We start from the raw sequence: 26,996 nt of genomic DNA on the forward strand, positions 1-26,996 counted from the left end.
CCCACAAAGTGCCATTCCGTCTGGTCAAAATTCTCGAACTCCCTCCCTAACAGCACTATAGGTGTACGGTTCAGGAAGGCAGCTCGCCACCACCTTCTCAAAGGCAATTAGAGATGGGCAAAAATGCAGAAAATGAATTTAAAATAATTTTCAGAAATTTAAAAAAAACTGGGATAATATTAGTGTAAAGGGAAGAAATGGGAAATAGTTTCTGAATTGTTTCAGAAGAATTTTCTTGATCAGTAAATGCCTGGACCAATAAGCCATTGGTATATCTAGTTCTGGGGAATGAGATGGGTTGAGTGGGTCAAGTGTCAGTAGCGATAGGGACCTGTGATAATAAATTCATTGGGTTTAGATAGCAATGGAATAGAACAAGGAGCTAATGAGAGTAAATGTACCCAATTGAAGGAGGGGTAATTTCCATGGGTTGACCATGGATCTGCTGCATGTAAATTAGAATTAACGATTAACTGGCAAAAGTGTAACCAAACAATGGGCTGCCTTTAAACAGCAGATAGTTCAGGTACTGGTGAGGTAGGTACCTTTCTATGAGGTGGAAACCAGGGCAATCAAAGCCAGAGCTCCCTAGATGATGAAAGAGATTAATGAGTAAAGGGGAAGCAGAGAAAGAGCGTGGGCGACGGGTGTCAAATTGATAATGCAAGTAAGAACCAGGCTGAATTTTGAAATTTCAGAGTTCTTAATGCTTCCATCACTAAGGATGAGGTGGCTGCAGCTATTAAGGAGTTTAACAAGACAACATTACGTCTTGGACTCCTCAATTTCCCCGGTAGAAATAATCCTAAATTCTGTGGAGCCTAAACAATTAATTAGTAAGTTCTATGTTATTTTAAATTCTAGATCCTGCACTAGCACGGTGGGTGCTTTGCAGTCTCGGGAAAAATATTCGGCAATCAAGATTGACAAGGAGACATGTGTATTATACGTGACTATACCAGTGAAATTTAGGTTTGCAATAAAATGAAGGAGACCCAGTTCAAGATACTACACTGTCTGCTTATAATGCCAAGACTTAGGCACAGGTTTGATCCTGCTACATCTCCGAAGTGCCTGGTAGTCGAGCGTGATTATAAACATTGTTTATGGACAGTGTTAAGATTCAGTCCTTTTGGGACTTCCGGTGGCGACTATGAAGGAGCAAGTCGCACATTTGGTGGCTCCTGCTCTGGATGGACTTTTGGACCTTTTACCCCGATCTTTTAACGGACTTGAATTGCAGAAAGGATGTCAGTTGCAATTCTCTACTGAATTCCCACTTTGGTGCATGGAGAAAAGGACTAGAAGTGTTCGTAAGGGCAGAAATAAGAAGACAGAGAAGACTTGGGCTGTAGTTGCAACAGGGGATAGCATGGCGGAGGGGCGAACCTCGGGCTTGTCGACCCAGCAGTCTATGGAGCAGCTGATGCAAGTCATCCAGGAGGACTTTGCTACGCAGAAACGGGACTGCTTGGACCGGATAAAAGCGTTGATTGAGCGGCTGGAGCTCAGGTTGGACACCCAGGATCGAGCGATCCAGAAGGTGGAGAAGGCGCTGACTGAGCAGGAGGAGCATCAGACTGCGGTGGAGCTGGAGGTGGGGATGCTGAGGGACCAGCAAAAGAAGCTTCTGGAGAAGGTGGTGGACCTAGAGAATATGTCCCGCCGGCAGAACATAAGAACTGTCGGGCTCCCGGAGGAGTCCGAAGGAACAGACGTTGGGGCATACGTCGCATGCATGTTTGAGAAGCTGCTGGGTGACGGGGCATTCTCCCGGCCCTTGGAGGTGGATAGGGCGCACACAGCACCTGGAAGAAGCCGCGAATGGGAGATCCCCCGAGGGATACGGTGGTGAGATTCCACAGGTTCTCGGATAAGGAGCGTATTCTGCAGTGGGCCAAGCAGACACGGAGCTGTAAGTGGGACAATAGCATCCTGCGGGTTTACCAAGACCTGAGTGTGGAGGTGGTCAGGAGGAGAGCAGGCTTTAATCAGATGAGGACGATCCTTTTCAAGAAAAGGGTGAAGTTTGGACTGTTATACCCAGCCCGTCTCTGGGTCACGCACGAGGATCAGCACTTTTACTTTGAGTCGTCTGAGGACATGTTGGACTTTGCAAGAAAGAAGGGCTGACGAAGGACTGAGAACTTTTTGAATTTGGCTGCAATGTTCGTGTTTCTGTTTTCTCTGTTTTGTTTCTCTGTTTTTGGAAGAAGTTTTTCGTTTTGCTTGGAACCAGCAGTAGAGCTGGGTGAGTTTAGGTTCTCATTTGCACTGTTGGGGGATGGAGGTGTACTAGTTTTGATCTTGGTGTTTTTCTGTTGGGCAATTGTGTGGGGATTGTTTGATGGTGGAGTTTGTTTGCATGAGCGGGGGGAGGGTGGGGAGGGAACAATAGGTGGGAGATTATCTGGGGATGGGGACTACCAAGCTGGTGGTGTGTGCATATGTTTGGCTTAGGAAAGCGATTGGGTTACAGGGTGTTGTTGCTACGGGGAGGAAGGAGGGTGAATGTTTTGCTGGCGAGGGAGGGACTTGGGCTGAGGGACAGAGAGGAGGTTGGGGGCGGGGGCTGCCTGGGGATGGACAGATGGAGGCGCGGATCACAGGCTGGTGGCGGGACTAAAAAAGGGGATGGCTGATCGGCGGAGAGGGGTGCAATGAGCCCCCCAACTAGGCTGATCACCTGGAATGTTCGAGGGTTAAATGGGCCGGTCAAAAGGGCACGTGTGTTTGCGCATCTTAGGGGATTGAAGGTGGATGTGGTGATGTTGCAGGAGACGCACCTTAAGGTAACGGACCAGGTTAGACTGAGGAAACGCTGGGTCAGTCAGGTCTTTCTCTCGGGACTAGATTCAAAGACTAGAGGGGTCGCGATCCTGATTAATAAGCGGGTGGTGTTTGAGGCGGGTAGAATAGTCTCGGACGTGGGAGGTCGGTACATTATGGTTAGTGGGAAACTGGAGGGGGTGCAGGTGGTATGAATATGTGGTATACATAAATGGGTATGCACCAAATTGGGATGATGTGGAGTTTATAAAGAGGATGCTGGGGAAGATACCGGTCCTGGACTCGCAGAGGTTGGTCATGGGAGGGGATTTCAATACAGTTATGGACACAGGCTTAGACCGGTCAAGCTCGAAAATGGGCAGGGTGCCAGCAATGGCAAACAAACTACGAGGGTTTATGGAGCTGATGGGGGGAGTGGATCCATGGAGGTTTGGCCAGCCGAGGGCGAAGAAGCTCTCCTCACACACGCATAAAGTGTACTCCCGGATTGATTTTTTTATTTTGAGCTGGGTCTTTCTGGCAGGGGTGGTGGACACGGGGTACTCGGCGATTACAATCTCAGACCGTGCACCGCACTGGGTTGACCTGCAGGTTAGTAAAGACAGTAACCAGCACCCGCACTGGAGGTTGGATGTGGGATTGTTGGCGGATGAAGGGGTGTGCGAGCGGCTGAGGAAATGCATTCAGAGCTACCAGCAGGTCAATGACACGGGGGAAACTTCGGCAGCGGTGGTTTGGGAAGCACTGAATATGTCCTTGATATGCATGTCCCTGTCAGGCAGGGAAGAGATGGTCGAGTGAGGGAACCATGGTTGACAAGAGAGGTTGAATGTCTTGTTAAGAGGAAAAAGAAGACTTATGTAAGGCTGAGGAAACGAGGTTCAGACAGGGCATTGGAGGGATACAAGATAGCCAGGAGGGAACTGAAGAAAGGGATTAGGAGAGCTAAGAGAGGGCATGAACAATCTTTGGCGGGTAGGATCAAGGAAAACCCCAAGGCCTTTTACACATATGTGAGAAATATGAGAATGACTAGAGCGAGGGTAGATCCGATCAAGGACAGTAGCGGGAGATTGTGTATTGAGTCTGAAGAGATAGGAGAGGTCTTGAACGAGTACTTTTCTTCTGTATTTACAAATGAGAGGGGCGATATTGTTGGAGAGGACAGTGTGAAACAGATTGGTAAGCTCAAGGAAATACTTGTTAGGAAGGAAGATGTGTTGGGCATTTTGAAAAACTTGAGGATAGACAAGTCCCCCGGGCCTGACGGGATATATCCAAGGATTCTATGGGAAGCAAGAGATGAAATTGCAGAGCCGTTGGCAATGATCTTTTCGTCCTCACTGTCAACAGGGGTGGTACCAGGGGATTGGAGAGTGGCGAATGTCATGCCCTTGTTCAAAAAAGGGACTAGGGATAACCCTGGGAAGTACAGGCCAGTTAGTCTTACTTCGGTGGTAGGCAAAGTAATGGAAAGGGTACTGAAGGATAGGATTTCTGAGCATCTGGAAAGACACTGCTTGATTAGGGATAGTCAGCACGGATTTGTGAGGGGTAGGTCTTGCCTTACAAGTCTTATTGAATTCTTTGAGGAGGTGACCAAGCATGTGGTTGAAGGTAAAGCAGTGGATGTAGTGTACATGGATTTTAGTAAGGCATTTGGTAAGGTTCCCCATGGTAGGCTTCTGCAGAAAGTAAGGAGGCATGGGATAGTGGGAAATTTGGCCAGTTGGATAACGAACTGGCTAACCGATAGAAGTCAGAGAGTGGTGGTGGATGGCAAATATTCAGCCTGGATCCCAGTTACCAGTGGCATACCGCAGTGATCAGTTCTGGGTCCTCTGCTGTTTGTGATTTTCATTAATGATTTGGATGAGGGAGTTGAAGGGTGGGTCAGTACATTTGCAGACGATACGAAGATTGGTGGAGTTGTGGATAGTAAGGAGGGCTGTTGTCGGCTGCAAAGAGACATAGATAGGATGCAGAGCTGGGCTGAGAAGTGGCAGGTGGAGTTTAACCCTGAAAAGTGTGAGGTTGTCCATTTTGGAAGGACAAATATGAATGCGGAATACACGGTTAACGGTAGAGTTCTTGGCAATGTGGAGGAGCAGAGAGATCTTGGGGTCTATGTTCATTCATCTTTGAAAGTTGCCACTCAAGTGGATAGAGCTGTGAAGAAGGCCTATGGTGTGCTTGCGTTCATTAACAGAGGGATTGAATTTAAGAGCCGTGAGGTGATGATGCAGCTGTACAACACTTTGGTAAGGCCACATTTGGAGTACTGTGTACAGTTCTGGTCGTCTCATTTTAGGAAGGATGTGGAAGCTTTGGAAAAGGTGCAAAGGAGATTTACCAGGATGATGCCTGGAATGGAGAGTAGGTCTTACGAGGAAAGGTTGAGGGTGCTAGGCCTTTTCTCATTAGAACGGAGAAGGATGAGGGGCGACTTGATAGAGGTTTATAAGATGATCAGGGGAATAGATAGAGTAGACAGTCAGAGGCTTTTTCCCCGGGTGGAACAAAACATTACAAGGGGACATAAATTTAAGGTGAAAGGTGGAAGATATAGGAGGGATATCAGAGGTAGGTTCTTTACCCAGAGAGTAGTGGGGGCATGGCATGCACTGCCTGTGGAAGTAGTTGAGTCAGAAACATTAGGGACCTTCAAGCAGCTATTGGATAGGTACATGGATTACGGTAAAATGATATAGTGTAGATTTATTTGTTCTTAAGGGCAGCACGGTAGCATTGTGGATAGCACAATTGCTTCACAGCTCCAGGGTCCCAGGTTCGATTCCGGCTTGGATCACTGTCTGTGCGGAGTCTGCACATCCTCCCCGTGTCTGCGTGGGTTTCCTCCGGGTGCTCCGGTTTCCTCCCACAGTCCAAAGATGTGCAGGTTAGGTGGATTGGCCATGATAAATTGCCCTTAGTGTCCAAAATTGCCCTTGGTGTTGGGTGGAGGTGTTGAGTTTGGGTAGGGGGCTCTTTCCAAGAGCCGGTGCAGACTCAAAGGACCGAATGGCCTCCTTCTGCACTGTAAATTCAATGATAATCTATGATTAATCTAGGACAAAGGTTCGGCACAACATCGTGGGCCGAAGGGCCTATTCTGTGCTGTATTTTCTATGTTCTATGAAGGCGGTGGTCAGGGGAAAGCTGATCTTGATCCGGGCTCATAGGGAGAAGGTTGACAGGGCAGAGATGGACCGACTGGTAAAGGAGATACTACAGATAGGAGGTATGTGGAGACCCCAGAGGCAGGGCTATTAAGGGAACGGCGGAGGTTGCAGGCGGAGTTTAGCTTGCTGACCACAAGGAGGGCGGTGGAGCAGTTGAGAAAGGCAAGGGGGGCGATTTATGAACATGGGGAGATGGCCAGTAGAATACTCGCACAGCAGCTTAGGAAGAGGGCGGCAGATAGGGAAAGTAAAGTAAAGAACAGTGAGGGGAACCTGGTTGGTGATTCGGTGCGGGTGAATAACGCGTTTCGAGATTTTTACAACAGGCTGTACAGGTCGGAACCCCCCGCGGGGCCGGAGGGGATGAGGCGCTTCTTGGAGGGGCTGAATTTCCCAACGGTGGACAGAGAGCGAGTAGAAGGGCTGGGGGCCCCAATTGGGCTGGAAGAGATCGTGGAGGGCTTGAAGGCCATGCAGGCGGGTAAGGCCCCGGGTCCGGACGGGTACCCAGTAGATTTATATAAAAAGTTCTCGGGGATACTGGGGCCGGTGTTGTTGAGGATGTTCAATGAGACAAGGGAAAGAGGGGTGCTGTCCCCGACAATGTCACAGGCAATGATTTTGCTGATTCTTAAGCGGGACAAGAACCCGGAGCTGTGTGGGCCCTACAGGCCGATCTCCCTGATGAATGTGGATGCCAAGTTGCTGGCCAAAATCTTGCCCTCCAGGATTGAGGATTGTGTTCCGGACATTATTGGGGAGGACCAGACGGGGTTTGTTAAGGGTAGGCAGTTGGTGGCCAATGTAAGAAGGCTGTTAAATGTGATCATGATACCCTCGGAAGGTAGGGAGGTTGAGGTTGTGATCACAATGGATGCAGAAAAGGCTTTTGATCGGGTAGAATGGGACTATCTGTGGGAGATACTGGGACGGTTCGGATTTGGGCGGGGCTTTATTGACTGGGTCAGGTTACTGTATCGGGCTCCTGTGGCAAGTGTATGAAGAGGACAACTTCGGACTATTTTAGACTGTACCAGGGGACGAGACAGGGATGCCCCCTCTCCCCATTGTTGTTTGCGCTGGCTATAGAGCCATTGGCAATTACTCTGAGAGCTTCAAGGGGCTGAAGAGGACTGGTCTGGGGGGGGGGGGGGGGCCGGGTGGAGCACAGGGTTTCGCTCTATGCGGATTATCTGCTTCTGTACGTTTCGGACGCAGTAGAGGGGATGGAGGAAATCATGAAGATTTTAGGGGAATTCGGCCGGTTTTCGGGGTATAAGCTAAACATGGATAAGAGTGAGATATTTGTGGTCCAGGCGAGGGGACAGGAGGGGCGACTGGGGGAGCTGCCGTTTAGGTCAGTAGGGGGTAGTTTTAGGTACCTGGGCATCCAAGTGGCACGGGAATGGGACCGGCTGCATAAATTGAATCTGGCCCGGCTAGTGACCAAATGAAGGACGATTTCTGGAGATGGGACCCGCTCCCGTTGTCGCTGGCCGGGATGGTACAAACGGTGAAAATGACTGTCCTCCCGAGGTTTCTATTTGTATTTCAATGTCTCCCCATTTTTATTCCGCGGTCCTTTATTAAGCGGGTCAACAGAGTGATCACGGGCTTCGTCTGGGTGGGCAAGACCCCGTGGGTCAGGAAGGTAATGCTCGAGCCGGGGAGAGGGTGGGCTGGTGCTGCCAAATTTTAGCAATTATTACTGGGCGGCTAACATAGCTATGATCAGGAAGTGGGTGGTGAGGGAGGGGTCGGCGTGAGTGCATATGGAGGCGGCTTCTTGTAAGGGCACTAGTTTGGGGGAGTTGGTAACTGTGCCTCCGCCGTTCCCGCCGGCATGGTACTCCACCGTGGTGGTGGCGGCCCTGAGAGTTTGGGGCCAGTGGAGGCGGCATGTGGGAGCAGTGGGAGCATCGGTCTGGGCCCCAATTTGTGATAACCACCAGTTTGCCCCGGGGAGTATGGATGGGGGATTCCGGGTATGGCGGAGAGCGAGGATTGAGAGGATGGGGGATGTGTTTATAGAGGGGAGTTTCACGAGTATGAGAGCGTTGGAGGAAAAGTTTGGGCTGGCGAGGGGAAACAAATTCAGATACTTGCAGGTGCGGGACTTCCTTAGTAAGCAGGTGGCAACCTTCCCGCTCCTACCGCTGAGGGGGATTCAGGACAGGGTAATTTCCAGAAGGTGGGTAGGGGAGGGGAGCGTCTCGGACATCTATCAGGAGATTATGGGGTCGGAGGAGACACAGACCGAGGAGCTGAAGCGCAAGTGGGAGGAGGAGCTGGGAGGTGAGATAGAGGATGGTTTATGGGCAGACGCGTTGAGTAGAGTCAACACATCCGCAACGTGTGCCAGGCTCAGCCTGGTACAATTTAAGGTCGTTCACCGGGCTCACATGACAGTGGCCCGGATGAGCAGATTCTTTGGGGTGGAGGACAGGTGCACAAAATGCGCGGGAGGACCAGCGAACCATGTCCACATGTTTTGGACGTGTCCGAAGCTTCAGGAATTTTGGCAGGGGTTTGCAGACGTCATGTCCAAGGTTTTAAAAACAAGGGTGGCGCTGGGTCCAGAGGTGGTGATTTTCGGGGTGTCGGAAGATCCGGGAATCCAGGAGGAGAAAGAGGCGGATGGTCTGGCCTTTGCTTCCCTGGTAGTCCGGAGACGGATACTTTTGGCATGGAGGGACCCAAAACTCCCGAAGTCGGAGACCTGGCTATCGGACATGGCTAGCTTTCTCTGTTTGGAGAAAATTAAGTTCGCCTTGAGAGGGTCACTGTTAGGGTTTACCCGGAGGTGGCAACCGTTCGTCGACTTCCTTGCGGAAGGGGGGGGGGGGGGGCGGGGGAGTAGGGGGTCAATAAAGGTGAGACCTGTACGAAAGGTAAACGGTTTTTGCACTATGTTTATGGTTTCATGTATCTTGTCTATTTTGTTGTTGTTTCTATACCAAAAATACCTCAATAAAATGTTTATGAAAAAAAAAGATTCAGTCCTATTGACCTGATGTATTCAGGGAGCTGGAGACAATTTTTGATAGAGCCTTAGAGTCTAATCCTGTGTTCCTGATTCTGAGTCTTCAAGATGGGGGAATTACTGATTCTAATAAAAAGGGGCAGTAGAATATCCTGACCTTTGCAGGTAGTAAGAATCTGTCCTGGTCCACCCACGTCGACGCTACCACCAAGAAAGCACAACAGAGCCTATACTTCCTCAGGAAACTAAGGAAATTTGGCATGTCCACATTAACCCTTACCAACTTTTACAGATGCACCATAGAAAGCATCCTATCTGGCTGCATCGCAGCCTGGTATGGCAACTGCTCGGCCCAGGACCGCAAGAAACTTCAGAGAGTCGTGAACACCGCCCAGTCCATCATACGAACCTGCCTCCCATCCATTGACTCTATCTACACCTCCCGCTGCCTGGGGAAAGCAGGCAGCATAATCAAAGATCCCTCCCACCCGGCTTACTTACTCTTCCAACTTCTTCCATCGGGCAGGAGATACAGAAGTCTGAGAACATGCACGAACAAACTCAAAAACAGCTTCTTCCCCACAGTCACCAGACCCCTAAATGACCCTCTTATGGACTGACCTCATTAACACTACACTCTGTATGCTTCATCCGATGCCAGTGCTTATGTAGTTACATTGTATATGTTGTGTTGCCCTATTATGTATTTTCTTTTATTCCCTTTTCTTCTGATGATTTTACTGATGATTTGCTGATTTTCTGATGATTAAGCAAAACACTGATGATTTTACGGGCAGCACGGTAGCACAAGTGATTAGCACTGTGGCTTCACAGCGCCAGGGTCCCAGGTTCGATTCCCCGCTGGGTCACTGTCTGTGCGGAGTTTGCACGTTCTCCCCGTGTCCGCGTGGGTTTCCTCCGGGTGCTCCGGTTTCCTCCCACAGTCCAAAGACGTGCAGGTTAGGTGGATTGGCCATGCTAAATTACCCGTAGTGTCCATAAGGGTTGGGAGGGGTTATTGGGTTGCGGGGATAAGGTGGAAGTGAGGGATTAATGTGGGTCGGTGCAGACTCGATGGGCCGAATGGCCTCCTTCTGCACTGTATGTTCTATGTTCTATGTTCTATGTTCTCGTGTACTTAATGATCTGTTGAGCTGCTCGCAGAAAAATACTTTTCACTGTACCTCGGTACACGTGACAATAAACAAATCCAATCCAATCCTATGCTTCTGAAATGGTGGCAAATAACCTTCAATTCAAAACTGGCATTGGCTAATTATAGAATGCATCTCCATGGAATTCCTGACCTCTGTGATCCATTCTAAGTCTGATGCATTCCGTAAAATATTGGATCTCTATCTTAAATTCATAGTCTCCACCTTCGCTGACTTACTCCTGTTGGGATTTCCATGAGCTAATTAATTTTATTTCATTTTGTCAATCTTGATATCGCAATACATAAGGACATGCGTCCTGAACTATTCTTCCTTTCCCACCGCTCAATTTGTTAATCTGTTGTTGAATTAATCCATGATATAAACTAGAGGCGCCGGTTCCTTAAGCATACTGTTCTGAATTTATCCTGTCTTGTTTGTTCTTGTGTGTGCTATAACTCTTCTTCAGTTCTGGACATGTTTTGCACTGATATTTTCTTGTTACTTTGTTGCATTTATTGTAAAAAAAAATATGAAACACCTAATAAAAACATACATATAAAGGTTATGATATGTTTAACTAACTTTATTGAGATGTTTGATAGAGTAACAGAAATGGTTGACGAGTGTAATGCTGATCAAGTAGCGTACATGAACTTTAAATGATGTTTGATAAAATGTCACAAAATGGGTTTGCCAGCAAAACTAAAGCCCATTGAATAAAAGGGATAATGTTATCGTAGATGCATTAGCTGACTGACAGGGAATTATGATGAAGAAAGTGTACAGTGGGGTTCCCCAGTGTTGGTACTAGGACCATTGCTTTTTTCTTGCTATATGCTAATGATTTAGGCTTGGGCGTACAGGACACAATCTCAAAATTTGCAGTTTACACAAAACTTGGAAGTATAGTGAATGTAAGGAGGATAGTGATAGATTTGAAAAAGACAAAGCCAGGAACAGGGGAATAAGTAGCAGATTAAATATCACATGTAGAAGTATGAAGTGATACAATTTTGTAGGAAAAATTGGGAGAGGCAATATAAAACAAAGGATACAACTCTAAAGGAGTGGAGAGTGCGGAAACAGAATGATCTGGGGGGGTTTGTGCACAAATTGAAGGGGCTGGACAGGTTGAGAAAAGGTCAGAAAAGCATACGGGATCCTGGACTTGATCAATTGAGGCATAAATTACAAACATCAGAATGTTATGATGAATCTTTATAAAGAATTGGTTCAATCTCAACTGAAGTATTGTATCCAATTCTAGGCAATGCACTTTAGGAAGGATGTGAAGGTGTTGGAGAGAGTGCAGAAAAGATAGCTGCCTGAAATGGTGTTAGTGGAAGATACAATCTTGGCTTTCAAAATGGAATTCAATAAGCACCTGAAGGGAAAAGGTGCTCTTGCAGAGAGCTGGCATGGACTCAACAGGCCAAATGGTCATTTCTTTCCTCGAAACATTCTATGATTCAATTATCCTATTTTAAATAAAAATGTATTTAGAGTACCCAATTATTTATTTTCTATTTAAGGGGTAATTTAGCATAGCCAATATACCTACCCTGCACATCTTTTTGGGTTGTGGGGGTGAGACCCATGCAGACACGGGGAGAATGTGCAAACTCCACACGGACAGTGACCCGGGGTTGGGGTCAAACCAGGATCCTCGGTGCCGTGAGGCAGCAGTGCTAACTACTGCGCCGCTGTGCTGCCCCCAATGATCCTATTAGAAAAATTCAGGCATATGGCATAAAAGGAATTTTTGCAGCTGGATATAAAACTGATTGATTTATAGGAAATGGTGTTTATATGAATGAGTGTTGCTCAGTGTGAAGAAGAATTGCAGATAGTACAATTCAAACGTCAATTGGGTCCACTTTGATTCGATTCTCAATTTGTATAGCGGAGTGAACTTGGGGAATACAGCTTCTTTTAAACACAAAAAAAGTCATTTGTATCTCAATAGTATATATGAACAGCAAAGTTGAGAAAGAAAAATTATAAGTCATGTTATACCTTCATCAGAGGTACCCTGAGAGATATTGGGATGTGACAGGTCCTTGATAATCTGCTCTTTGGGAACTTTGGGATCATAGATGTGAAGATTTGCACCTTCATCCAGTAGGTATTTGCTGATGTAGATACTGGAAGACTCTCTAAAATGAAATAAAATGACCCAATTAGTAAACTTAAAATTCTGCAGAATAAAACTGAATACATTTAAATGAAATTAAAACAGTTAAAGGAAGTGCCTCTCCACTGGGTTATGGTTGGAAAAAGATCTATCAATGGTTATGAATGTCTAGTTTAATAAGTAACATGTTTTAGAAGATAACTTAGTTTAAGAATTAAATGTTAAATATAGATATATGGAAATACTTGGCTAACAAACTGGTAATCAAATCTGAACCAATTACAGCTCAAAGGGCAACCTGTGCTTATTTAATAAGGTCAGAATTAGAAGTGAGAAAACTGAAATCAATGGATGAACATCTTTGAACTCATCGCTTCTCGGCCCTTTGGCTAAGATCAAGCATCAGATCAATCCCAAGATGAGATGCAATGCCTTTTCGTGTCAGCTTGGATCTTGAGGGGCGCGATTCTCCACTCCCACGCCGGTTGGGAGAATCGCCTGGGCCGCCCAAATTTCCGGGGACGCCGGTCCGACGCCCTCCCGCGATTCTCCCAAGCGGAGGGAATGGCCCGGTCGAGTTTCGCGGGCCGCAGGCCGGAGAATCGCCGGAGACACCGAAAATGGCGATTCTCCGGCACCTCCGCTATTCTGAGGCCCGGATTGGCCGAGCAGCCAGGCCAAAACGGCGGGTTCCCCCCGGCGCCGTCCACACCTGGTCGCTGCAGTCGTGGGCGGTGCGTGAACGCTGGGGGGGGCGAGGGGGGATCCTGCACCGGGCTTCACCTGGAATGTGGGGTGGCCCGCGAACGGTGCCCACCGATCGTCGGGCCATCCTCTCTGAAGGAGGACCTCCTTCCTTCCGCGGCCCCGCAAGATCCGTCCCCCATCTTCTTGCGGGGCGGACTTAGAGAGGACGGCAACATTTGCACATTCTCCCCGTGTCTGCGTGGTTTTCGCCCCCACAACCCAAAAATGTGCAGAAAGTCAAACCAATTATCATTTACCTTCAAAACAACCCTTTGATTCTGTGAACCATAGAATAATGGAATTGCCAGCCCTCTTTGCTAAGTTCACCAAGAAACCCTCTTGTTGCCCTGTGGCTTCACAGCCAGGGTCCCAGGTTCGATTCCCGGCTGGGACACTGTCTGTGCGGAGTCTACACGTTCTCCCCGTGTCTGTGTGGGTTTCCTCCGGGCGCTCTGATTTCCTCCCATTAGTCCCAAAAGGCGTGCTGTTAGGTAATTTGGACATTCTGAATTCTCCCTCGGTGTACCCGAACAGGCGCCAGAATGTGGCGACTAGGGGCTTTTCACAGTAGCTTCATTGCAATGTAAGCCTACTTGTGACGATAAAGATTATTATAAGAAAAAAAGAGTAGCACGGTGGCCCAGTGGTTAGCACTGCTAGCTACGGCGCTGAGGATCCGGGTTCGATCCCGGGTCAATGTCTGTGTGGGGTATGCACATTCTCCCCGTGTCTGCGGGGTTTCACCCCCATAACCTAAAGATGTGCAGAGTGGATTGGCCACGCTAAATTGCCCCTTGATTGGAAAAAAAAGAATTGGGTACTCTAAATTTATAAAACAAAAAGAAACCCTCTTGTTTACAAAGGTGCATTTAGCTCCTTTGATCTAAGGACTTCACAGATAATTTACAGCACTTATTGAATTAACTGTAGACCTCCTGTCCCTACCAAGAGTTCAAAATATTTTGTTCATTTATATTTTTTCTCCCATTCTTAAAGTTACAAAACCAATGCACAGAGTGGACAGGGCAAATCTTTAATCCATCTCATTGGTTGCTCCAGAAACCAATTCAGATTCAAATTGAAACAAATTCATGGTCTCCACAAGAGAGACATACGGGATTCTCCACTCCCACGCCGAAGTGGCCGTGCCGTCGTGAACGCCGTCGAGGTTCACGACGGCGCGGAACGGCCCCGGTCCCGACCGATTCAGGCCCTGACAATGGGCCAGTATCGGGGCTGCGTCACCTACTCGCGCCAGGCCTTGTTGCCCGCGTAAAAGCGGCGCCGCATAGATGACGCGGCCGGCGCCAACCCACGCATGCGCGGATGACGTCCGTTATGCGGCGCCGGCCGCGTCATCTATGCGGCGCCGCTTTTACGCGGGCGACAAGGCCTGGCGCGAGTAGGTGACGCAGCCCCGATACTGGCCCATTGTCAGGGCCTGAATCGGTCGGGACTGGGGCCGTTCCGCGCCGTCGTGAACCTCGACGGCGTTCACGACAGCGCGGCCACTTCGGCGTGGGAGTGGAGAATCCCGTATGTCTCTCTTGTGGAGACCATGAATTTGTTTCAATTTGAATCTGAATTGGTTTCTGGAGCAACCAATGAGATGGATTAAAGATTTGCCCTGTCCACTCTGTGCATTGGTTTTGTAACTTTAAGAATGGACAAAAAATATTTATGAACAAAATATTTTGAACTCTTGGTAGGGACAGGAGGTCTACAGTTAATTCAATAAGTGCTGTAAATTATCTGTGAAGTCCTTAGATCAAAGGAGCTAAATGCACCTTTGTAAACAAGAGGGTTTCTTTTTGTTTTATAAATTTAGAGTACCCAATTCTTTTTTTCCAATTAAGGGGCAATTTAGCGTGGCCAATCCACTCTGCACATCTTTAGGTTATGGGGGTGAAACCCCGCAGACACGGGGAGAATGTGCATACCCCACACAGACATTGACCCGGGTCCGGAATCGATCCCGGATCCTCAGCGCCGTAGGTAGTAGTGCTAACCACTGGGCCACCGTGCTACTCTTTTTTTCTTATAATAATCTTTATCGTCACAAGTAGGCTTACATTGCAATGAAGCTACTGTGAAAAGCCCCTAGTCGCCACATTCTGGCGCCTGTTCGGGTACACCGAGGGAGAATTCAGAATGTCCAAATTACCTAACAGCACGCCTTTTGGGACGAATGGGAGGAAATCAGAGCGCCCGGAGGAAACCCACACAGACACGGGGAGAACGTGTAGACTCCGCACAGACAGTGTCCCAGCCGGGAATCGAACCTGGGACCCTGGCTGTGAAGCCACAGGGCAACAAGAGGGTTTCTTGGTGAACTTAGCAAAGAGGGCTGGCAATTCCATTATTCTATGGTTCACAGAATCAAAGGATTGTTTTGAAGGTAAATGATAATTGGTTTGACTTTCTGCACATTTTTGGGTTGTGGGGGCGAAACCCACGCAGACACGGGGAGAATGTGCAAACTCCACACGGACAGTGACCCAGAGCCGGGATCGAACCTGGGACCTCAGTCCCGTGAGGCAGCTGTGCTAACCACTAGGCCACCGTGCTAACCACTAGGCCACCGTGCTGCCCATATCACACATACTTAGCAATGGTGTCTGACTTAATAGTCAAAACAGGGAAGATGATTTTATAAATTATATAGAAAGCCATTCATAAAAAACAGAAAAAACTACTGAAGAAATGAATAGTGAAGGGATTATTAATATGATTTAAGGTACATATGAACATAAATATTAGGCGCAGGGATAGGCCATTCAGTCCCTTAAACCTATTCCACCATTCCCACTGACCCATTTATCCCAACTCTCTTTTTCCTGTTTGTTAACTTATCCTCTATCCACACTAATATATCACTCCCAACACCTGTGCTCTTGTGGTAGTAATCTTTTATGTAACACCTTATCGAGTGCCTTTTGGAAATCCAAGTATACTACATCTACCGGTTCCCCTCTATCCATACTGCTTGTTGCATCCTCAAAGATCCTCCAGCATGATTTCTCTTTCACAAAAGCATGTTGACTCTACCCGATTGTATTTTGAGTTTTCTAAATGTCATGCTATTACTGTAGGTTCTAGCATTTTCCTAATGGCAGATGTCTGGCTAACTGGCTTGCAGTTAGTTTCCTGCTTTCTTTCTCCCAACCTTCTTGAGTAAAAGAAATGGCAGCCGCAGAGACATTTTCTTTTCACAGTTAATTCCGCAAGGTGCTCAGAAATAAATGTTCCTTTTATCGGTCTTTGTCACATTGATTTCAGTTAAAGATAGAAATTCCGACGAGGTGGATGCTATTTCGAGAATACAGTCAAAATGCTTTCCCACAGAAAATGTCAAGATAAAATTGTTTTCAATATTACAGTACTGCACATGCAACCATGCATTATCACAGAAAAATTGAAGTGTATCAGAGTAATAAAATTACCGGGTGTCTCCAGTGTCCTTTTTGAAAGCAAAGCCTAAAAGAGCAATCTTTTTGCCTGTCACAGTATTGAAGAGGCAGCCAATAATGCGGGAAGCAAATCTCCTCCGCTGATAATCATTCATGTCAATCACCTAAAAGAAATCAAGCTTTAAAATGACAAAATGGGCCGAGTGTGATCTGTAAAAACAATATACCAGATATTCTTTCAATGCTTTTGTTTTCATTTTTCACTTAACTATCACTTAACTAACACAACTTAACACAAAGCAACCAAGAAAAGATTTCATAAAATTTAACGATGGAGATATTAATATTAATTCCGTTCCCTCACTTTATACTATAGATAGCCACCTGCTGAATGTTTCTCTTAGCTCAGTGAAGTCTGGATACCTTGTGGGATTAACTGCAGCTTGTGGTTTCTTTATTCAAGAGAGGAGGGAGCCAAAAGCCAGAAATGAACTATACGGCAGTTAGCCTGACATCTGTCATTGGGAAAATGCGAGAATCTATTATTTAGGAAGAGGTAGCTGGACATTTAGAAAATCCGAATACAGTTGGGCAGAGTCAGTATGGATACCCATTCCAAGAAACAGATACTGACATCGTCCACCGTGAATTTGTTTAATTTGAAAACACATTTGAGATACATTTCTTCGAATGAAATGGATAAAGAATTAAAGATCCTGAATAACATATCTTGCTAAATGAATAATTTGTCAGTTGAAATTGTTGGGCACACCAAAAATAGCTGCTGAGCACCAAGTTCATGATATAATTTCTCTGAAATATCTCAAGAATTTACCTGCTGCCAGTATAGAGCCACTTCAGGTAAGTTCAATGCTTCACATAAATACACCAGATTCAGAACGTCTTTCTGAAAACAGCTCCCTCCAAATCCTGAAACGGAATAAAGGCGTTGCCTATTAAATGTATCTTCTAATCCCAATTAGGATTTGTAAACTAAATAAAGATGGATTTTATAGTATAAGAGCGGGATTCTCCAGCCTCTGACACTGAAATCGCATTCGGTGATCAGCTGGAGAATCCATGTTGGTGCCGGAATCGGGGGCAGTGCCGCTTTTGCAATGCGCCGCGCCCTCCAAAACGGCGTACCGCTCAGGATGTTACCTGAGGCCCTCTCCCCGATGCTCCGCTTCCGATGGGCTGAGTTCCCAACAGCGTCGGTCGCGTGTGGACTAAGTCCAGCACCGCCACAGTCAGGGGGAGCCAATCCTTGGGCATGGGAGGGCTTTGGCTGGGGCTGGGGGCACAGGTGGGGAGTAGTCCGGGGTTGGCAAGGTAGGCCAAAGGGGGTCGCTATTTGGTAGGCTGGGTCCGCGCGCTGCCGGCGCCATGTTGCACTGCGTGGCCGCTGCAGGCCGCCACCATGCACATGCACAGCCTGGCAATTCTGGCCGTCAAGCACAGTAACGAGAGGAAGGTGTTTCGCTCTCCGGCCGTATCCGTGCTAGAGCTGGGTGCTCTATGCTGCGGGCCTGCTATCCCTCCATCAGACGGAGGATTGGTGGCCATTTCGCCTCGTTTTTCCGGTCATAAAACACTACCGTTCCCATGCTGCCGTCAGCACTTAGTCTCAAAGTCCAGCCTTAAGGGGCTGGCACATCATAAGGTTAATGTGGGACGGAGTACGTTACCTCCCACACAGTGATGTAAGAACACATAGCCTGCACCTTGGGATCAGTGTAGCATTGGAAAGAGGTGTGTGGGGAAGCAAGCATGGAGACAGCTCCTAGATTGGACCTTTAATGTACCTACATACATAGTTTCTAGTAGTTAATAAATATTATTTTCATCTACCTAATTACTTAATAAGGCCTACCGAACTACGCCTGAAACCTTTCAACAGATCTCTGAATTATAAAAACAAATTACTAACCAATGCTGGCTTTGAGAAATTTGTTTCCAATTCTCTGATCCATGCCTATAGCACAAGCTACCTCCTCAACATCAGCACCAGTCGCTTCACACAGAGCACTGATTGAGTTAATACTGCTGATTCGCTGAGCGAGAAATGCATTGGCAGCCTAATAATAAACGGGGAAAAACAAATAAATATGACTGATAAATGCCCGTTGCATTCTGTCAAGTTACCAGATGTCATGCTGAGGCTCAACATTGTCATGGGCAGATTGTATACAGTTATCATTAGTGAGGCATAATGGGCCATCTAGTTTCTGGAGATAGCTCAGAGCAAGAAGGTTGATACACTATGTCAGAAGAAGAACCTACAAAGGTTTGAAATGTTCAAGCTCTTCCTCGCCAAAAAGGGATCTTACTGAAAAAAAGGAAAGAAATAACTTGCATTTATTGGTATGTCTCAAAGCGTTTCAAAAACAATAAATTACCTTGAAGTGTGGCTATTATTTTACAGGCAAGTGCAGCTCAAGCAATAGAATCACAGTTGGAATTGAAACCAACCCCCACACATACGAACACCTTTGTCCAGCCTGAACCTATGTCTAGGCTTCACCCTTCCAGGCACAGAAACATTAAATTAACCACACTTAAACTATCCCTTATTTCTAATGCTTGAACAATATAAATATAAATCCCTTAAAATTACCTTTGTTTTCCGAACAATTGTAATAAGATTGAAAGTGAATGTACCAGTTTGGAAAGCTCGGAGGACCATGTGTTAGTAGTGATGATTTTGTCTTTTGGTACCCAATGCTCATACACAGCACAGAGTGCCCGAATCGCTTCCTGGCCCTCTGGTGTATCATCTCCACCAATCAGCACTCGATCTGGGTTCTTCAGATTATAAATAGCCGTCCCTTCAGCCAGGAATTCTGGATTTGATAGCACCTACATTGTAAATATGACCTTGGTCAGATTCATTGTGAAGTGTGTGAGTCAACTGGCCAAAAAGCAGATATAAGAGCGAGGACTGACAACATTTTTAAAGCATTTGCACTGTTGATATATTTAGTGCAAAGAGGAATTAGCCCCCTACTGCTGATGTACATATTAGCTAATTTAATGCTGTTATTTAGTATTAAGTGGACTGCAAAACTCCTTCAAATACAAATAAGCACAATGGTTCTTGAGCTGCTTGAATTCACCTGTAGTGATAAGTTTGGCTTTTTGTTTGAATGGAATATTCTACGAATACTCTCAGCAGCTCGCACAGGCACAGTGCTCTTCTCTGTAACTATTTTGTGTCCATTTGAGACTGCCACTATTCTCCGAGCACATGATTCAATGTATCTCAGGTCTGCAGCTCGACCTTTACCCATTCCATACATCTTAGTGGGTGTGTTCACCTATTGCAACATAAACAGAGCACCCGTGGTTAGTACTTTTCCTGTAATCTGAAAATAAAAAGAAAGACTTACATTTGTCGAGCACTTTTCAAGACCATTGGGTGCCTCAAAGTGCTTTACAGCTGATGAGCCATTTTTCAAGTGTAGTCACTGTTGCAATGTAGGAAATGTGTCAGCCAATTTGCACTGAGCAAACTCTCCAAAACAGCAATGTGAAAACTGTCTGGATAATGTTTTCTTTGTGATGTTGATTAGGTGGGTAAATATTGTCCAGGACACTGGGAATAACTCTCTTCTTCACATAGTACCAAGGGATCTTTTACATCCAACATTGAGGGGTAGACACTGCCTCATTTAACATCTCATCTGAAAGACACCACCTTCGGCAGTGCCGTACTCCCTCAGTATGGCAGTGGAGTGTCAGTGAGTTTTGTGCTGAAGCCTTGGCATGGTCATTGAGCTTGGAACCTTGTGGCAGAAGCAAGACTGCGACCTGAGCCACAGCTGACATGGAGATATGAAAGTCAAAATGTGCATAATCTTTCAATCAATTTTCACCTAACTAAAATATTTCTTTCTTGTCTCTAATTTCTTACTTCAGTGTTTTATAGGAAGGTACCGCATCTTGGCTTAGATTTTTTATTTGGTGTCTTTGTTTATTGTTGAAAGGAGAGACACGTTGCTGAAGCATTTTTCTTGAAACCATCAGAACAAATGTACGAATACCAACAATTTATACCATTGAAGAAAAGGATACTGATTGGTTTTCAAGTTGACTTTGATTGGCTGAGGCATTGCCATGAAGAAAACAATGGTAAACTATAGGCTACCCAAGCTCCCGTAATTCAAAATATGTCCAAAGCTTAAACACATTCCATTTGTTTTCAGAGAATGGGTCCCTGTGTATAAATGGGTGTTGCTTCTAGCAATTTAGTATATTTTCCACCAACAGGATGCTCCCATCAATCTAAAAAGATGTTCTGCCTACCACACAATTGAGCATCATTGTGTATGAATTTCAGTGCAGGTGCGATGCCAGCTATATATGCCGTATAGCCCAGCAATTGGCTGATCAAATCAAACAGCATGTTCCTATGGTTGTTCATAACAGGCAGAGTACAGATCATAATCAACCAACCCACGTTTGCAAAACCCAAGACGAAACATATACTGGTAGATGTGATTCTGTGATTGGGCAGCAATTGCTGAACAATGCTGAGTGTGCCAATAGCTACACTATCAACTAAGTTTAAAAAAAATAAATCTAGAGTACCCAATTCATTTTTTCCAAATAAGGGGCAATGTAGCGTGGACAATCCGCCTAGCCTGCACATCTTTGGGTTGTGGGGGCGAAACCCACACAAACACGGGGAGAATGTGCAAACTCCACACAGACAGTGACCCAGAGCCGGGATCGAACCTGGGACCTCGGCGCCGTGAGGCAGCAGGGCTAACCCACTGCGCCACCGTACAGGCCCTAACACCAAGTTAAGATCATCAGAAAGATAATCAGTCAAGCTCATAACGTGGCTCATTTACGCTTGCCAGAAATAACATAAGCAGGGATCTATTCTCTGCAATCAAAACAAAATGTCCAAGCCTCAGTTTTTTTTTAATTACCCAGGAACTTGGGAAGCCTATAGTTGACTTTGATTGGCTGAGGCATTGCCATGAAGAAAACAGTGGTAAACTATAGGCTACCCAAGCTCCCATAATTCAAAATATGTCCAAAGCTTAAACACATTCCATTTATTTTCAGAGAATGGGTCCCTGTGTATAAATGGGTGTTGCTTTCTCCATTGGCTAATCAAAGTTGACTTGAGAACAAATCAGCACCATTTCTGCCTGTGGTCTGATACATACTCCCAAAAGATAAACACTTCCCCTCTTACTCCTTCTTTCTCATCAAATATATTTGACTCTTGTATCTATACCTTCCCCAATTCCCAATGGAGAATTGTAATTGTAATAGAATATTTGATTAACACTGCCACACTTCCTTCCTTTTTTAATACTTATCTCTCCTAAATATTTCACAATCAGAAATGTTCTGGTGCCGATTCAATACTAATCCAAGCCTCATATCTCTTAATGTTATTATATGTACCCATCCATAGCATTTTGGGCTTGTTGTTCTTCAGCTTTATTCATAAAACTCTATTTCATAAGACCATAAGAGCAGAATTAGGCCATTTAGCCCATCGAGTCTGCTCCGCCATTCGATTATGGCTGATACATTTCTCATCCCCATTATCCTGCCTCCTCCCCATAACCCCTGATCCCCTTATTAATCAAGAACCTATCTATCTCTGTCTTTTCTTTTCTCCCCACCCCAGAGTCCCTCCCCTTCCCCAACCCAGATTCCCTCTCCCCTCCCCAACCCAGATTCCCTCCCCCCAACCCAACCCAGATTCCCTCCCTCTCCCCCAACCCAGATTCCCTCCCTTCCCCAACCCATATTCCCAGCCTCTTTCCCACCCAAATTCCCTCCTTCTCCAGCCAAATTCCCTCCCTCTCCCCTCCCCAACCCAGATTCCCTCCCCCCAACCCAACCCAGATTCCTTCCCCCTTCCCCAACCCAGAGTCCCTCCCCTTCCCCAACCCAGATTCCCTCTCCCTTCCCTAACTCAGAGTCCCTCCCCCTTCCACAGCCCAGAGACCCTCTCCCTTCCCTAACCCAGAGTTAGGGAAGGGAGAGTCCCACCCCATTCCCCAACCCAGAGACCCTCCCTCTTCCCCAACCCAGAGTCCCTTCCCCAACCCAGATTCCCACCCTCTTCCCCAACCCAGATTCCCTTTCCCCTCCCCAACCCAGAGTCTCTCCCCCTTCCCCAACCCAGATTCCCTCTCCCCTCCCCAACCCAGAGTCCCTCTCTCTTCCCTAACCCAGAGTCCCTCCCCCTTCCCCAACCCAGAGTCCCTCCCTCTTCCCCAACCCAGAGTCCCTCCCCCAACCCAGAGTCTCCCCTCCTTCCCCAACCCAGATTCCAACCTCTTCCCCAACCCAGATTCCCTCCCGAACCCATATTTCCTCCCTCTCCCCCCAACCCATATTTGCTACCTCTCCCCCTCCAACCCAGATTTCCTCCCTGTCCCCCCAACCCAGATTCCCTCCCTCCCCCCAACCCAGATTCCCCCCTCCAACCCAGATTCCCTCCCCCACAACCCAGATTCCCTTCCTCCTACCCAGAATCCCTCCCCCAACTCAACCCAGATTCCCTCTTCCAACCCAGATTCCCGCCCACTCCCCCAACCCAGATTCTCCCCCTCACCCAACCCAGATTCCATCCCTCTCCCCCAACCCAGATTCCCTCCCCCTCAACCCAGATTCCGTCCCCCCAAACCCAGATTCCTTCCCCCCGACCCAGATTCCTTCCCCCCAACCCAGATTCCTTCCCCCCCAACTCAGATTCCTCCCCTTCCCCAACCCATATTCCCTCTCCTCTCCCCAACCCAGAGTCTCTCCCCCTCCCCAACCCAGTTTCCCTCCCCCTTCCCCAACCCAGATTCCCTCCCCCCAACCCAACCCAGATTCCCTCCCTCTCCCCCAACCCAGATTCCCTCCCTTCCCCAACCCATACTCCCACCCTCTTTCCCACCCAAATTCCCTCCTTCTCCAACCAAATTCCCTCCCTCCACCTTCCCAACCCAGATTCCCTCCCCTTCCCCAACCCAGAGTCCCTCCTCCTTCCATAACCCAGATTCCCACACTCTTCCCCAACCCAGATTCCCTCTCCCTCCCCAACCCAGAGTCCCTCCCCTTCCCCACCCCAGGTTCCCTCCCACTTCCCCAACCCAGAGTCTCTCCCCTTCCCCAACCCAGATTCCCACTCCCCTCCCCAACCCAGAGTCCCTCCCTCTTCCCCAAACCAGATTCTGTCTCCCCTCCCCAACCCAGAGTCTCCCCCCCCCCCAACCCAGAGTCCCTCCACCTTCCCAACCCAGATTCCCTCCCCTTCCCCAACCCAGAGTCCCTCCTCCTTCCATAACCCAGATTCCCACCCTCTTCCCCAACCCAGATTCCCTCTCCCTCCCCAACCCAGAGTCCCTCCCCTTCCCCACCCCAGATTCCCTCCCACTTCCCCAACCCAGAGTCTCGCCCCCTTCCCCAACCCAGATTCCCACTCCCCTCCCCAACCCAGAGTCCCTCCCTCTTCCCCAAACCAGATTCCGTCTCCCCTCCCCAACCCAGAGTCTCTCCCCCTCCCCAACCCAGATTCCCTCTCCCTCCCCAACCCAGAGTCCCTCCCCTTCCCCAAACCAGATTCTGTCTCCCTTCCCCAACCCAGAGTCTCTCCCCCTTCCCCAACCCAGATTCCCTCTCCCCTCCCCAACCCAGAGTCCCTTCCCTTCCCAACCCAGAGCCCCCCCCCATCCCCAACCCAGATTCCCACCTTTCCCCAAACCATATTCCCACCCTCTATCCCACCCAAATTCCCTCCTTCTCCAATCAAATTCCCTCCCTCCACCTTCCCAACCCAGATTCCCTCTCCCCTCCCCAACCCAGAGTCTCTCCCCCTCTCCCAACCCAGATTCCCTCCCTCTCCCCAACCCAGATTCCCTCCCTTCCCCAACCCATATTCCCACCCTCTTTCCCACCCAAATTCCCTCCTTCTCCAACCAAATTCCCTCCCTCCACCTTCCCAACCCAGATTCCCTCCCCTTCCCCAACCCAGAGACCCTCCTCCTTCCATAACCCAGATTCCCACCCTCTTCCCCAACCCAGAGTCTCTCCCCCTTCCCCAACCCAGATTCCCACTCCCCTCCCCAACCCAGAGTCCCTCCCTCTTCCCCAAACCAGATTCCGTCTCCCCTCCCCAACCCAGAGTCTCTCCCCCTCCCCAACCCAGAGTTCCTCCCCCTTCCCCAACCCAGATTCCCTCTCCCTCCCCAACCCACAGTCCCTCCCCTTCCCCAACCCAGATTCCCTCCCCCTTCCCCAACCCAGAGTCTCTCCCCCTTCCCCAACCCAGATTCCCTCTCCCCTCCCCAACCCAGAGTCCCTCCCCTTCCCCAACCCAGAGGCCCCCCCATCCCCAACCCAGATTCCCACCTTTCCCCAACCCATATTCCCACCCTCTTTCCCACCCAAATTCCCTCCTTCTCCAATCAAATTCCCTCCCTCCACCTTCCCAACCCAGATTCCCTCCCCCTTCCCCAACCCAGAGTCCCTCCCCCTTCCCCAACCCAGATTCCCTCTCTTTTCCCCAACCCAGATTCCCTCCCCCTTCCCCAACCCAGAGTCCCTCCCCCTTCCCCAACCCAGATACCCTCTCCCCTCCCCAACCCAGAGTCTCTACCCCTCCCCCAACCCAGATTCCCTCCCTCTCCCCCAACCCAGAGTCTCTCCCCCTCCCCCAACCCAGATTCTATCTATCTCTGTCTTAAAGACACTCAGTGACTTAGCCTCCACAGCCTTCTGAGGCAATGAGTTCCACAGATTCACCACCATCTGGCTGAAGAAATTCCTCCTCAACTGTTTTAAAGGATCGTCCCTTCAGTTTGAGTCTGTGCCCTCGGGTTCTAGTTTCTCCTACTAGTGGAAGCATCCTCTCCACATTCACTCTATCTAGGCCTTTCAGTGTTCTGTAAGTTTCAATGAGATTCCTCCCTCATCCTTCTAAACTCCATTGAGTACAGACCAGGAGTCCTCAACCACTCCTCATATGACGTCCTATATTCAGAGATCATTCTTATGAACCTCCTCTGGACTCTCTCCAAGGCCAGCACATCCTTCCATTGATACGGGGCCCAAAACTGCTCATAACATTCCAAATGGGGTCTGACCAGAGCCTTAAACAGCCTCAGAAGTGAAATTTACGTTAGTGATGGAAAGGGATAAGTATACACCGCAGGGCAAGAGTTATAGCTGGGGGAAGGGCAATTATGATGCCATTAGGCGTGACTTGGGGGGGATAGGTTGGAGAAGTAGGCTGCAAGTGTTGGGCACACTGGATAAGTGGAGCTTGTTCAAGGATCAGCTACTGCGTGTTCTTGATAAGTACGTACCGGTCAGGCAGGGAGGAAGGCATAGAGCGAGGGAACCGTGGTTTACCAAAGAAGTGGAATCTCTTGTTAAGAGGAAGAAGGAGGCCTATGTGAAGATGAGGTGTGAAGTTTCAGTTGGGGCGATGGATAGTTACAAGGTAGCGAGGAAGGATCTAAAGAGAGAGCTAAGACGAGCAAGGAGGGGACATGAGAAGTATTTGGCAGGTAGGATCAAGGAAAACCCAAAAGCTTTCTATAGGTATGTCAGGAATAAGCGAATGACTAGGGTAAGAGTAGGACCAGTCAAGAACAGGGATGGGAAGTTGTGTGTGGAGTCTGAAGAGATAGGCGAGATACTAAATGAATATTTTTCGTCAGTATTCACTCAGGAAAAAGATAATGTTGTGGAGGAGAATGCTGAGACCCAGGCTATTAGAATAGATGGCATTGAGGTACGTAGGGAAGAGGTGTTGGCAATTCTGGACAGGCGGAAAATAGATAAGTCCCCGGGGCCTGATGGGATTTATCCTAGGATTCTCTGGGAGGCCAGGGAAGAGATTGCTGGACCTTTGGCTTTGATTTTTACGTCATCATTGGCTACAGGAATAGTGCCAGAGGACTGGAGGATAGCAAATGTGGTCCCTTTGTTCTAAAAGGGGAGCAGAGACAACCCCGGCAACTATAGACCGGTGAGCCTCACGTCTGTAGTGGGTAAAGTCTTGGAGGGGATTATAAGAGACAAGATTTATAATCATCTAGATAGGAATAATCTGATCAGGGATAGTCAGCATGGCTTTGTAAAGGGTAGGTCATGCCTCACAAACCTTATCGAGTTCTTTGAGAAGGTGACTGAACAGGTAGACGAGGGTAGAGCAGTTGATGTGGTGTATATGGATTTCAGTAAAGCGTTTGATAAGGTTCCCCACGGTAGGCTATTGCAGAAAATACGGAGGCTGGGGATTGAGGGTGATTTAGAGATGTGGATCAGAAATTGGCTAGCTGAAAGAAGACAGAGGGTGGTGGTTGATGGGAAATGTTCAGAATGGAGTTCAGTTACAAGTGGCATACCACAAGGATCTGTTCTGGGGCCGTTGCTGTTTGTCATTTTTATCAATGACCTAGAGGAAGGCGCAGAAGGGTGGTGTTGTCGACAGTGTGGAAGGATGTAGCAGGTTACAGAGGGACATAGATAAGCTGCAGAGCTGGGCTGAGAGGTGGCAAATGGAGTTTAATGCAGAAAAGTGTGAGGTGATTCATTTTGGAAGGAATAACAGGAAGACAGAGTACT

The 26,996-nt window shown here is 47.9% G+C and overlaps 1 protein-coding gene across 1 annotated transcript in view; it reads right to left on the reverse strand.

The window, feature by feature from the left end:
* The window catches only part of ugdh (UDP-glucose 6-dehydrogenase), a 55,756-nt gene that overhangs the window by 19,367 nt on the left and 9,393 nt on the right, over nucleotides 1–26,996 (reverse strand). The window contains exons 4-9 of the mRNA XM_072496591.1: nucleotides 19,520–19,720; nucleotides 19,065–19,262; nucleotides 18,334–18,481; nucleotides 17,239–17,333; nucleotides 16,437–16,567; nucleotides 12,129–12,268 (exon numbers count right to left, since the gene is read on the reverse strand). Coding sequence (XP_072352692.1) covers nucleotides 12,129–12,268; nucleotides 16,437–16,567; nucleotides 17,239–17,333; nucleotides 18,334–18,481; nucleotides 19,065–19,262; nucleotides 19,520–19,720 — 913 coding nt within the window. The remainder of the gene's footprint in view (nucleotides 1–12,128; nucleotides 12,269–16,436; nucleotides 16,568–17,238; nucleotides 17,334–18,333; nucleotides 18,482–19,064; nucleotides 19,263–19,519; nucleotides 19,721–26,996) is intronic.

This window comes from Scyliorhinus torazame, chromosome 3 (genome assembly GCF_047496885.1).
Source record: "Scyliorhinus torazame isolate Kashiwa2021f chromosome 3, sScyTor2.1, whole genome shotgun sequence".
Classification (NCBI taxonomy): domain Eukaryota; kingdom Metazoa; phylum Chordata; class Chondrichthyes; order Carcharhiniformes; family Scyliorhinidae; genus Scyliorhinus; species Scyliorhinus torazame.